Below are 15,215 nucleotides of genomic sequence, written 5' to 3'. Positions count from 1 at the left end.
ACAATTGTCATCATTTGGTTTCTTATTGAATACATCAGCATGACGAACCCAAGAAACATAGCTGAATATGTATATATAAAATATATAACAAAATTATATTTATATGATTATACATCAGAATTACATTTTTTTATCCTGATTCACAAGGTGTCATTCCACAATACCAACTGATTTTTTTTTCTTTTTTGCAATTTATCCTTTTTCACAGTATCTTGTTAAGACATTATCTATTGCATATTTGCATGTATCTTAGAAAATGTAGGAATAGTTTGTTTTCTTCATCAGTCCTGCCTGCTTGTTGACAACTGTGCTACTAACATCTCAAAATTATGTGTGATCTTCCTAGATGTAATTAAAGTTGAACCAAGTGGCGGATATCGTAGGGGGAAGCATTCATAGGAGAGAGCGCAATATATGCAGATGTTGCAATGACATTGTGGGAAAATTCCGTTGGATGGAAACCATCATAGTAAATAGATAATATACGAATAGGGCAAGTAGTTGTTTTGGGGGCACATTGTCCATCTACCATCACTTCACAACAAGGAACATTTGGCCATGGCACAACTGAAGAGATTAAAGATACAAAAAAGTTATCCCTGTACAATGTTAATCAGTTATGCAGTACAATGAAGTAATTGAAAAACTATATTTGTTTTGTTTACCTTTTTGTAATGATGAAATGTGTGTAACATTGATAAAAGTGAACTTTGCATCCTTGTTATCATTGTTTATCTCATCGACAAGAGGCTTAAGCTTGTCGTTAAATTGTTTGACCGCTTCATTTATAGACTCTACACATTTGTTCCCGCTTGTGCCAAAATAATGTATCTCAGCTGGGGTGCACCCTATTGTTGCAAGACCGAACACAACAATCTTTCGAGCTCCCAAATTGTACAGCCTCTGCAATATGTCAAGATATGGTTTTCCAGATGAACAAATAATAGGATTTTAATATCTTTTGGCAACAATAAAGAAACTGAAAATAAACGAATAGTAGCATATGCACCTTTAGCTGTAGAGAGTATTGCCGTACGAGGATTGATGCATACTGATAAGGTGTGTACATTTGACTCGTTTTGTAAAAATTCGGCCGCAAGTAGTTGTTGATGTAATCATTGCTTCCCATATTTACAATATAAAGACATTGGCTTAGGTGTTCATTTGTGAATGTTGTGTTTTCTTGCAAGCGAGATAATCGTGAAACTATTTCATTGTGATTATTTAATTGCCTCTCTAAACTTATTCGACCACCCTTTTCCAAATTTGAACATGAGCGGATCAGTATTATGTCAACATCGTTGTAAACAATTCAGTCAAAGCATATTATTTATGTTTACCAAATGTCTTCCAGTTTCGGGTAGAATGCCAGCTCCACCACTAGCGTAATTAACACCTTTACTTATCTGTTGATCGGTTACAGTGCATACGTTGGAATAAACTCGTCCAAATCTAGAAGTTCACCTGCATTTAAGTAAAATTATTTGTAGATAAGTGTTTATTAATACTATTGATCTTATGAAATTAGTTGAATTCCAATGAAATGCATATATTACATGTTGCTCAGAATTGAATTGCACACAACAATTGATTAAGAAAAGTAGATGAATAGAGATTGAATGAACAAGAACTTCACTGAATTTGATAATTTCTAATATTCGTTTTTTATGTTGATTATGATCGGCCTACTTATACCTATCGAATTGTTGCCTTATAGGGATTGGTTCTAGTTACCGATTCATAATCAATTACACATTGATACATCATCTTGGTAGTTACCATGCTTATTTCTTGACACTCTAGAATCTATACTCATATAGACAATTAATTATAATAAACATAGTTTCGAAGAATTACACTATGACGCTTGGACTTTTGTATCTTCAATGAGCGGGATTAACTCCACATTTACCCTAGATGCTAGTTTTAGATTTTCTTGGTCGTAATTTGATTATTTCATATATTAAGGTTCAAACCATGTCTAATAGTCATTGTAGCTAGCCAGCTTAATTACAATTAGTAAACGACTTTTGTTTTATGATTCATATACTGTCACGTTTGCACCTTTTGATTGTCAAAACAACTTTTTATAATATTTTGGGAGCCAAAAATAACTTTTTATCATGTTTTGGGAGCAAGAATGCATTAATTATTTTGGTATATGTTTGGAGATTAGAAAACAATTTATATTTTATATGAAGATTTTATTTTGATAGGGATGCTATATGTAACAACTAAAAGATGGAAAGAAAAACAAATGTTAAATGCATAAATTACTAAAAATATGTTAGAGAAAGACCGATCATGTCCGCCATAGTTCGACCGTTGGTGAATCTGCCAGTCACACCTTGTGGGAAATCAACACCGTAAGGCAGGTAATTGGCTTTTGCCGTCGTCACAAGGTCATTGTTGTTGCCACTATCGACTAATGAGTCTCCAAATATAAAGTAACACGGGACTTGTGGTTTACCAAATACTAAGAATATTCCCAACTGCATCAATACTGCAAATATGTAGCAATTTACCATGGTTAGTTGAGGAAGTTATTGTTTGTTGAGGAGAGGGGGAGTTGTTTTTCAATGCAAAGTGCGTGGAACATAAAGGTAGGAGAGATGGGCAATTCAGTTGGGGTATATAATAATTAATTGATCATAAAAAAAATACAAAGTCATCTGAATAGTACATATTTGCCTAAATAACTAAATAAGCAGACGAGAATATGAAACTAGAAACCGTTAATTTGATAGATTACTTTTTTTTTTAACTGCAACTTTCATAAAAAACGGGCAAAAAATTGAGGAAACAGAATAAAGAAAATCAGAAGTACAACTACTGTGAGTTGAGAAGAATAGTGTGATCCAAAATCACATTGATCATTATCATAACATAACTATATTTGTATCGGAAAATGTAGGTTAATCTTGCAGCGGGTCAAACACAGCTCATGGATTCAGGATACGGGTTATGAAAAGAGGAAGTGAGTGGATTTTTGGTATTCAAACTGATTCACTTTTCATTAAGTAATGCCATCAACAACCATTAAGGTTACATTACAATAATATACCTTTTATTTATTACAATTTACAATCGACTCATAATCTCATATGCATAATGTATTAAAATCTTTATACATAAATTTTCAATCTTACTAAAAAGTGGACGGATATTTTCATGTATTCACCGAGAGGCAATGCCCTACTGGCTTCCTGCATATTGAACGTACACAATAATGCACTATATCACCTCTTAAGTTACCCTATTGAGTGTTAAACTTTAGTCAGATGATATATATCATATGGGTAAGCATCCGTTGGTAAAACGGCTTTATATGCTCTTGTTGCTATGGCCATATTGGAAAGTTCAGTAGGATGGATTGCATCGAAGTAAAAAGATAGTGACCGTATAGGGCAAGGGACTGAGTTTAGGGTGCATGCCCAATCTCCGGTTAGTTGACAACAAGGAGGACTATGCAGTGTCATTTCTGAAAAAGAAAATCATATAAATATATATTTTATTAAAAAGTGGTGTTTACATCGATACATAAGGCCAATCATGCAATACAAACAAGCTATGAAACTAGTTATGAACAAACTCTTAAGAATCATGATAGGTTATATTGTACCTCCTTGTGCAAATAAAATGCCTGCAGTGTTAATGAAAGTGAAACTCGCATCTGATTTATCTTTATTGAGTTCATCAACAAGAGCTTTAAGCTTATAGTTGAAAGCATCAATCACATCATTGATCCAACCGACGCATGGTTTCCCATCAGTGGAAAACTTTTGTAACATATACAGGATGCAACCTATATGAGTCAAACCGAAAAGAGCAATCTTCCTACCTCCTAAGTTATATAAAGTCTGTCATTCACCAAGATAGTTAGAATTAAGTTTTATATAAAGAATTGTTGAATATTTGAAATAAGAACATGCAAATTGGAGTTTAATAATCCAAACTATAATCTATTTATTGATAATAATCTACTCTGGCAACGTAACAAATGGCACTCTAAACGTGTCAAGGAAAATCTAGTGCAAGGGAAAAGTAACTCCATGTGCCCTAGTAAGCAACTAGCTAGGTTGATTGTTTTCTCAATCATAATTTTGTAAATAAAAGGACATAAATGAAAGTTATAGGCAACTGAAGTTACTTTTTGTTAAGAGGGCAGGTGTTATTTATATATAATAATAATAATTAATTACACATTTATGTTTTCTAATATTCATATATTCTTCATAGCAAAGATTCATCATGAATTGCAATTTGACAATCTACCCACATGGGTCGGGGTGGGTTTGCTTTGTGGTTTGGAACCCATAAAACTTACCTTTGTATGTGTCCCTTCCCCTCTTAGATTAAGATTGTCATTGGCAATGGAAGCTAAAGTCAGGATCGGATGGAGCTTTATTAATCGAATTGCTAGTATGGATTATTATTGTTGTTATTTACTGAGTAATAGTTTGGATTATTAGGCATTTGGAGTCGAGAGTCTCTCTGAAGCAACTTTTCTATTCTTCGTGACAGAGGTATGGTTGCCTACATCTTACCCACCCAAGACCCTGCTTATAGTTTTGCTTTGAGTGGATTTTATGGGGTATATATGGTTGTTGTTGAGTAATTAATAGTTTGGATTATTAATACTTAATTTGTATAGAAAACAATCGATATGAAAGTGTTTTACCTTCTCTTTAGAGAAAAATGATGAGAATTTGAAAAGAGTGAAATAAAAAAAAAAGAAAAAGAAAAAGAAAAAGAAAATCAAGCTACAAAGTTGGTGATTAGAAGGAATGCACGCAGTACCCTTAATTGTTGAGAGTATTGCTGTGTTAGAACTTCTGCGTATTGATCTTTTGAATATATTTGTCCTGAATTGTAATATTTTCCCACCATTAAGTAGTTGTTAATGTAATCATTGCTGCCAATATTTACCACATAAATGCATTCTCTTAAAAATGTTGTGTTCTTTGCAACGCGTGAAAGGCTTGAAACTGTTGATTTGTGATTAAGCAACTGTCGATCAAGGCTAACTCGATCACCCTGTAACAAAATAAAACATTACAAGGTAAAACTGGGATCTTTACTAATCATGATATAACCAAATTATGGTAATAAGCTTGTCTCCCCTCTATTCTAATGATAGAGGGTTCAAATCCTACAAGCTACATGTATAAATGGTAATTATAGGAATAGGTTTGTTTGTTATTTAAAAACACTGCCAAGCAAATGGAAGACTATTTCCCAACTCATATTATATATCCCAATTGCATGGAGAATTGAGGTCCTTTAAATTAAAGGTTCAACAAGACATGCAAATGAGCCATAGGACCAAACTTAGTGAACCATACACACCTTGTGCTACTACTATAAAAAATAGTGCTCAATTGGATGTACGAAGAGTAATATTAATTCATATACGGGGTTCAAGCATGTAAAAAGGTAAAATAACGGGTACCAGTGATGACACAAATAGGGATTACATTATGATGTCCAGATTCCTCTCGAATACCGCCACCACCACTAGCATAGTTTACGCCTTTATTGAACTGATCGATGGTTGCAGTAGCATAGGAAGGAATGAAGTCGTCAATGCCAAGAAATTGACCTAGAATCACAAAAGGGATTTGCTAATTATCAATAATATTGACTAGATATAGTCTTTATCCATTAGAATTCGTGTCGACTCATTAAATTTGTGTATTGTTCAAGTCATGTTTCGAGTTGACTCATTGTACGTTCATATATGAATATGAGTAATATCTAGTGACTTAGTAACAATTCAAACAATTGATTACTCAAATTCACATAAGACATTTTTGTAATCCATGATATTTTTAATTGTGTCTGTTATTTTTCTCTTATTCTCAAATTAATAATAATTTACACATTTAGCTTGCACCTAAAATAAGTGAATGAGAATAATCAAATAAAGAACTAATAAGATAAAAATGTTGTTGGCTAAAAGAGTAGATTAAAAAAAAGTTAAATTCACTTTTACATGCCACTACTTATATTAAAAAATAAAATAAATAAATACCAGACTCATCTCTTAAATCATAATATCAGCTTCTTTAAAACTTTAAAACAAGTTAAAAGGTCAATCTACTTTTAAAAGGGACATGTCACCCGACCAAAGCCTGTTTTTTTTTTTTTCTCATGTCAGGTTCGGGTCATGGTTCGGATGGTGTCAGAAATTGCCGCCCCCGTAGGCAATAGGTATCGGTGCTTTATTTTGTAGAATTGTAGTGTGAAGTATCCTAGCGCGAAGGTTTGGAAAAGCAGGTTAAGCGGTTGATGGTAGTGGACATTGTGGTCGGTCATGTTGAAGGAGAAACATGAAATAATTCAATTGTGCTGTTTGTTTTTTTTTTTTCCTAAAATATGAAAATAAACAAATTTTTTGCATCAGAAATGTGATAATACATTATTATACATATGTGTTCAGTTGATGATTCAGGCGAGAAGTGATATTATTACGAGAAATGCGAGAAATGAATCTTAGCAATTGATTAAGGTTCGTTTGTTTTTGCTTAAAAGGTTTGCAAGGGGCTTACGTCTGCACGCCCGTAGACATAAGCTTCTGTAGACTGTTTGTTTTTTTAGAAGAAAAAAATCTAAAAAATACTTTTATGGTATTAAAAAATAAGCTATTGTTCAACTTCTTCACACTTCTTCACATCCTATCAACACTTAATGTCCAACACCACCACCACCCATCGTGCGCCACCACCATCACTGTCCACCACCACCCACCACCACCACCACCGTCCATCACCACCAACACCCACCATCGGCCACAACCACCATCTACTACCACCACCCACCATCCCCCACCACCACCGTCCACCACCCACCACCACCACCCACCGTCACCGTCTGCCACCACCACCGTCCGCCACTTGCCACCACCACCGTCCATCACCGCCACCACCCACCGTCGTCCACCACCACCCACGTCAGCCACCACCACCGTCCACCACCCACAGTCCACCACCACCACCACCCACCACAGCTGTCCATCACCACCACCCACCGTTCACTGCCTACCACAACCGTCTGCCACCAATCGTCCACCACCACCCACTTCCATAGTTCTTACACCACCACCAATTATTTTAGCAATTTACAGACGTTAATTAAATTTTATATACTGTGATATATATGATAAATAACTAATTTTCACTTTATGTAGGCGCTATACAGTTTATAAAACAAACAATATTATATTTTACATTGCAGACATCCACACTACATTTTCAGTTGCAGACATGAAATAAGATGAAATCAGATTGTAAACAGTTTTTGTCTTAAAAAACAGACAACACCTAAGTGTAATCAATTGTTCAAAATAAAAATGACAAACTTGTAATTAATTGGAAATTAATTGACCATGTTTATAATGAAAAGGGTAGTATGGTCTTGATTTTAAAGCTAAGATTGGTAAATAATGAAATTTAATTAGTATTTATTACTAATTAATTCAAAGTTACCAATCACATTCTTAATTTTTATTAATTCATTTTTTTAATTAAAAGTATTGTGAATTAAAAATCATTTTAGTTAAATATCTATCTTCATTTATAATTCGTCAAATACTAGATTCATATATAGCCTACACAGATTTATGTAGTGTGTTGGTGGTATTACGAATGAGTATGGAAATTTTACAAGTGTAGATTATTAATATTTTTGTCGTTTATTATATTTAGTTTTATTATGTGTAAAATAAAAAAAATATAGTTCATTTTATTATGTATAGGTTTATACATGTAATGCGTAGGTAGTACACATATTGCCTACACGGATTGTTAGTTTTGTGTAGGTTTACAAATTGCCTACATGTATCGCTAGTTTATTTCATTTTCACCAATAAGTAACTAATATATTATCCCACACCATAACTATTTGTGAAAACAAGTTGTTACTTCATCATTATTTGTGTTTTTCACCACCACACATCTTTCTTTTTAACCATTTGTTTGTGCTTTTCACCAACACAAAACTTTTATTTTCACCATTTATTTGTGCTTTTAGTGTAGGGCTACCATGAAAAGTTTTTATTCGTTATGATGGTATTATCACATAAAGTTTTATATATTATAAGATTTGTGTCGGAAATTAGGAAATTGTGTGGGCTTATAATTGAATTCATATATATAATATATAATTTTTTGTTTGTATGTGTAGTAGTTACTATGAATTTATTAGTTATTCGATGTAGGTTGATTTGGGGATAATTACGAAAACAGATTTAGATGTTTAATTTATTTGGATAATTAAAACAATTAGAAGATCATCAACGAAAAGGGAAAAATGATTGATTACTAATAACTAATAAAAAAATAGAAAAGAATAATATAATTTGAAACTTACATGAAATCTTTATTAGTTACAAAAAGAATATAGAATTATGCGTAATTCACCCTTGTAATATAATAAATAGCAAACTATAAAGAAAATTTCTTATTGTTCAAATGATTTCTCACACTTCTCACAGTAAAAACATTTCTTGCATGAACTTAAGCCTATGTATTCTAATCTAACTATAAGTAGATGCGAGCTATAAGTAACTTATTAAAATTAATGTTGTAAAAGTCACTAGGCGGATCCTAGGCGGCCGATTGGGGAGTTAGGAGTACTCAGAGAGTACTCAGACATGAAAAATATAAAGAAAATTAATTTTTGGATATTATATATTTGTCAAAATAAGCATAATTCATGTCAAAATGGTACTCTGGCTGACTCGGCAACTTTTGAATGACTTTTAGAGAACCCTAGCCCACCGTTTGACCGCCTAGCCCAACTTTTTGTTCGTTTTTTATAGACTTTTAGAAATTCCTAGCCCGACTTTTGAGCACCTAGTCCACCTCACCCGACTTTGACCGCCTCCTACTAATCAAGGCCGACTTGGAAAAAGTCTCCAAGATAGGGGTCCAAGAACCGACTAATCGCCGACTAGTCAATCTTGGAATCCGACTTTTACAACACTAATTAAAATTATAAACTATTGTCTTATAGAGTCTAACAACCGTCTTTAATACACATTAATATTTATATTATGTGTTTTGGTTTGGCTAGCTAAAGTGTAATGCCACTTCCACGTAGATGATGGCTAGGCTTTAACTAACTCATCCTTTAACTAACTCATTCTTTAACAAGCGTTTTGTGGTTTAATTGAATATTAAAAAAACAAAAACCTTGTGGGCGTTAAGGTGATGGCCATAAGAGGGCAATGGTGTTTTGGACTTTGGCGCCAGCATGGTGTTGTGGTTGGCTCTTGTTAATGGCTGAGGTATGAAGACGAGCGTCATAAGTTTCAAAATTGATAATGTGCTATATAATTCAGAATGCTTAAAAACAGAATGAATTTGAGTGTAGACGGGTCGTTGATTATGTAATTTACTCTTAGGCCATGTGTAGTGAAGGACTACAAAATAAGGGGTTTCGACACGTGACGTCACGTCAGGAGGGGGCAATTTTTGTTTTTGCTAGTTGTGTTGTAGCCATTTGTAGCCTTTTTTTATTATTTTATTATTATTTTCATCATACACACAACACACACGCGCGACAAATTTACCCCCCCCCGGTTATTACTCCACATATCGGCGGGGGGGGGGGGGGGTTGTTGCTGCCGAACATTGCCCAAACAACTCAACTTTGTCACCCCAGTACGCTTGGAATTAAAGAAAGGCCACCATTCACCTATACATTTTATAAATAAAATCACATCTTTATATTCTTTTAAAAAAAAGTGTCAATGAAATACATAACACGGATAATTGTTGGTAACTAACGTTAAACCTCTTATCATTATTGGCTCTTATATCCCAAAAAACTGTAAACACAAAAGAGGTGTACCAATGATGTCTGCGGTGGTTCGGCCATTGGTGAACATGCCCGTATAACCTTGCAGAAAATCGATCCCGTAAGGTAGATAATTGGCTTTCCACCTAGTCTCAAGATGATTGTTATTACCACCATCAACAAGCGAGTCTCCAAATATAAAGTAACAAGGAACTTGTGGTTCATCAGAGCCTACATATTTTCCAAAGTGCAACAATATTATGACGGTCACAAACACTAGTTTGCCAAAATCACCATCCATGTGTGTTTGAGTATAAAGACATTAGACATGGATGATGATCCATTATGAATGGAAATTGCAAGGTACTTTAAAGAGACGGGGATGTGCTGGTGAAGAGTTAGGCAAAATGATAGAAAATTTGGTGAAAACCATATTCTTATTTTCAAAATCAGTTTATCTTAAAAAAATAACCTCTGTTTGTTAATTATCATACATTTTTTAATTGATATCTCGTGATATGTTCGTTTAAGTTTTTAAATATTATTTATATGTATGACCATATATATGATTTTATTTAATTTTTAATTATTTATTCGAAAACAAATTAATACCTCTCTTCACTTATTTGTACAAATTTGAAACAAACTACATTTAAGTATTAGGTTGTTTTGCGTCGGTTTACAACACATGTTGTTTACGTTAATAGTGTTTGAACTTTAGCAACGGACGTATAGTTAACATTAAGAACAAAATGATAATCAAGAACACTTGGATCTATATATATTAAGTCCCAAAGGCAACTCAAATCTGTGAATTGACTAATTCGGAATGAACTCGATTGTACATCTGTTGGATTACAATTCTCAAACTCTATAATGCATCCAAAGTTCATATAAGGTCGAAAAGATAATTATTACAAATATTACAAGGATGCATTCTAAATAAAGATAAGCAAAATCTATACTCTTATTTATTTGATCTTCTGTTTCGGTAGCAACTCCTTCCGCATGATCATTAAGTAGTTGCAAGTCTTCATCGTTAGCATTCCTTTATTGATAGAAATCAATAATATAGGAAGTATGCTTAAGAAAGTTTTGTATTATTAGTCGGCTAGTTGCATTGATGTGTTTTCTAACAATTAATCTCTCCATCAATTGGGTATATGTACCGCCTCAATATAGCAATCTAATCTAATCTAACTTTACTAATAAAAGAAAATAATGAGAATGATTTAACAATCCACATTCATTTTTGGTCTAATCTCTCTTCTCATTCATTTTATCTATCCATGGGTTATGGGCAAAATCATTTTGTTAAATGGGTTATAATTTCCTTTCTAATCTTTCATCTAATTCATATCTATCCATGGGTCATGGGTTAAAATAATTTTGGGTTATAATTTCCTTTATAATTTTATAATTCCTCATATTTATCCTACAGATCCATGGGTCATGGGTCAAAACAATTTTGATAAATGGGTTATAATTTCCCTTTTAATTTTCTTATCTCTCATCTCATTCATTATAGGTATCCGTGGGTAATGAGTCAAAAAAATTTTAGCAAATGTTGTATATTGTTGTAAACTTGTAATGGTTCATCTCATTCTAATTTCTAAATTTGAGATTATAGATTTCTTACTATTTGTTGTAAGTTATTTTTATAATTCATTTCTTTAAAAAAGGTACATTAGTTATTTTTATTATTTAGCAGATCCCGTATAATACAGGGGTTTAAAAGCTAGTGATATATGTAAGGCTTGAGCATTAATTCCATTATTTTATACGTATCTCATGTCCAATAGGGTTTTTTAAAAGGACTATACCAATTCTTGTCACGCCATGGCTGACTTGAGTTCATCTCAAATTTTAAACCAAAAAGCTTGGCTCCATTCGAGTTCACATTATCAAGCTGAAATTGAGCTTAAGCTAGAACTCACCTTGGTTGGAACACAATTGGGACCGTAGCAATTTATAATGTCTCTATTAGACTCCTCTCTACGGGCGGATTGGGGGCGGAGTATAAGGGGAGCCCCATCGAGGAGTGGTAAAGGGCGACTGGCCGGGGGGGGGGGGGGGAGGGGGTTATGGCTAAGAAGGGCGGCATAGGGAATGCTGATGCGCCCTCTCCCATTCCAATGGTAATATTAAATAAAAAACATTTTAACCTATTTAAACAAACAACCTCATTTTTATTCAACACTCCATTTTATCTTCAAAGCGCTCTCAATTCTCTTCAAGATACAATCAATTTCTCAACTTTCTACAACCATGAACCCGTGCTCAAACCCGAACCTATAACCGAGCTCAAACCCGAACCCAAACCCAAACCCATGGGATCCATCTCAATTGTGATGGGGTAGTTTGCTTGCAAAAAACAATTACCCTATTAACTCTTTCTTTGCCAACCAACAAGGTTATCGATCCGTAATGCCACTCACCATGCAACTGTTCACCGATATGTTATATCGACCGACAATGCCATTTATGTCTCCGCAAGTTCCCGAAGCCCAAATCCGCAACCAAATGCCCAAAACCTAAGTACCGGAATTGCATGTAGCTCCTACCACATAATAAAGTAAACGAAGTCATAAAAAAACTTGCTGGCCAAACAAACAGGGAAAAAGGCGAAAGATTAAAGTGGGAAACGGATGAGGAGATTGCGTTGGCACGTGCGTAGATTAACTCACCGGAAGACTCAATTGAAGGTAAATTATAAAAAAATAAAATATTTTTATATAATGAGGATGATATGGCAATCCCACATTTATTCTTGGTCTAATCTCTCTTCTTATTCATTCTACCTATCCATGGGTTATGGACAAAACCAATTTGTTAAATGGGTAATAATTTCCTTTCTAATATTTCATGTAATTCAAATCTATCCATGGGTCATGTGTCAAAATAATTTTGGGTTATAATTTCCTTTATAATTTTGTAATTCCTCATCTTATGTATCCTACATATCCATGGTGTTAGACTCGTTATGCCCAAGACACATATTTTTATTGATGTGACTAGTACGTCATGATCCAAGTCAGGTCATACTCAATAACAAGCTAGACAAACACCAACAATATTTGTTTACATATATGATCATAACAAATGAATATTAACACTTGAGTTATTTAGAAAGGGGTTTCTAAATACAATGTATATATGTAGTAAATAAATCATATGGATGATTTATATTAGAGAGAACTTTACATAGTGTTATTTAAGTGGGTTAAATAACAATATGTAAACCAAATTACCAAGCATGTCACATATATGTTTTATAACATAAATGGAATGTTATAAAAAATAACAATAATAATAAAAATGAGAAAGGAAGTGTGACATTTGAGCCAAAACAAGGTACACCTCAATACGTATTTACCGATTAAGCAAATAAACGCCTTTTGCGTAACAAACGAACGATTAACCGAACGGGTCGGGTTATGACCCATATATCTCGGGGGGCCATTTATAAGTGATATACGATCTATACAAGCTAAAATATTAGAAATATGGTCTTAGTTTGATAGCAAACAAGTTAAACGAAAACATGCTCGTTTAACTACCCGCTATAGATTTAAACGCGAAAGATAGTTACAAACCAAGCATTGTATCATCCGTTAAGCCGAAAAAGACTTACCAAACACTTATTTGAAATGTTTTAAGCGATCCATGAAAATATTTTTGATTTTTACAAACATATAGTATGCTTTTATAATTTTACACAAAACTAGCCGAAAAACACTTGTTTTCGCGCTGTTTAACGCACCCGATAAGTTTTTCGCATCAAAAACCGAACCCGAACAAAATTTGGACTAGGATTTTCGTATTTGGGCTTGAGAAATCAGAAACTTGGGCCAAAATGGGCCCATGGACTTCCGATCGGCCAGCAGCCACCCCCCCCCCCCCTTTTCATTCTTTCACATTTAAACTAGATCCAAGATATTTTCAACATTATTTCTTGAAAAATATGGACATAAGCTCTGTTCCAGCCAGAAAACCTTCAAACCCTAAGGTAAGGGGCTTAAATAAGTAGCTTTTGTACTTGTTTAAACTTGTTTAATACCATAAAAACATGTCTTGGTTACTAAAAATCATTCCTAACCGTGTAAAAATCCTAAAAATGGTCCATGAACATGTTTTGATCATAAACACGGTAAGGTACCTTTTTTGATAGTTTTTTTGGCCATAAACACGGATTAAAGGGTTGAAACGACGTTTTTACGGTTCAAAAGTTCGTTTTTGTGCACTAGCCGAAACCCTAAGTTAAGGCCTGTTATGTTGATGAAATATTGCTTGGTTTGTGATATAGGACTTGTACCTAGCTTGCTTAGAAGCACAAGAACCTGAAAACTTGATTAAAAAGTCGGAAACGAGCCAAACCCGCTAAGGTAATGCCGAAACACTCGCTAACGGGCTATTTAGGTTAAGGTTGTGATATGCATATTTTTAGGACTTGAAATTTTGCAGGGACATCAGGGACCATGTCAATGAGTCCCTGTTCAAATTTGGTATTTTTTTGACCATCTGAGAATATTTGGCGAATTTATTACTGAATTGGGACGTTTAATTGGGAAAAATAGCTAAAATACTTCAAAAATTGTGAAAATTTTCTGGGAACTCGGATTTGATGTATTTTGATCACATATGAATTTTGGGATCATTTGGAGAAGTTTAAGGTTGTTTTTTTTATTTGCGTTCGTGTGAATTTTTACACCCGAAATTGGGCCGAAAAGAATATCGCACGAGCTTTTTACATTTTGGAATTGATGCAGGTTGTTTTGGGACATGATTTGAGTATTCAGGAAATTTTGTGGAATTTTTGGAAATTGTTTGGGGTAAACGGACGATTTTCAGGCGAAATATAGCTGATAAAATAAATTTTTATAAATTAATAACTCAGTAAATAAATTCCAGAAATATTTTTATAAAAATCTACATATTTTAATTGATAAGTGGTTAAATTTTCATAATTTAATGATTAACAGTTAATTAATTATGCTAATCTGAATATTAAACAAATTCAGTTTTTATAACAACCGGCAAGTTCGCGACTAGTGAACCTGCGGGAAAATCAAAACACCAAGAGTGATCAAAAATCATATTTTAGGACTAATTAAGTGAAAACGAACTTTTCTATGAGAAACATGGACAATCCGGGTGGATTGTGCGCGTTTCTTCTTAAAACAAACTGAATAAACGGAAACGGGCCCCGTGGCTAATCCGGGACCCCAGTATGTGATCCTTCTTTATAACTTAATCATGTTATTAACCAATACATTTACCCAAGCTTATTTTTCCATAGCTATTTTCTGAACGCGTAAACGAACAACTTGGCCCAGCTGGGAAAACGGGAATCTAAGCCAAGTTCAGTTCTAAGTATTAGACATTGAACAACATCACAACCTAAGCCTATTGCC

General features: G+C 33.8%; 1 protein-coding gene and 1 pseudogene across 1 annotated transcript; both read right to left on the bottom strand.

The window, feature by feature from the left end:
* Nucleotides 1–269: 269 nt before the first annotated feature.
* Nucleotides 270–2,599, bottom strand: LOC143598678 (GDSL esterase/lipase At1g29670-like; annotated as a pseudogene).
* A 667-nt stretch (nt 2,600–3,266) lies between these two features.
* LOC143598677 (GDSL esterase/lipase At1g29670-like) lies at nt 3,267–10,102 on the bottom strand. The gene is made up of 5 exons (XM_077076831.1): nt 9,856–10,102; nt 5,478–5,602; nt 4,801–5,037; nt 3,623–3,860; nt 3,267–3,481 (listed from the first exon to the last, which is right to left on the bottom strand). Exons 1-5 carry the CDS (start codon nt 10,100–10,102, stop codon nt 3,267–3,269), a joined length of 1,062 nt encoding a protein of 353 aa, XP_076932946.1.
* Between the last annotated feature and the right edge of the window lie 5,113 nt (nt 10,103–15,215).

This window comes from Bidens hawaiensis, unplaced genomic scaffold (genome assembly GCF_021521415.1).
Source record: "Bidens hawaiensis isolate Kalapana, Puna unplaced genomic scaffold, B.hawaiensis_p1.1 tig00050698_1, whole genome shotgun sequence".
NCBI lineage: Eukaryota > Viridiplantae > Streptophyta > Magnoliopsida > Asterales > Asteraceae > Bidens > Bidens hawaiensis.
This window is presented reverse-complemented; position numbering and strand designations above follow the sequence as displayed.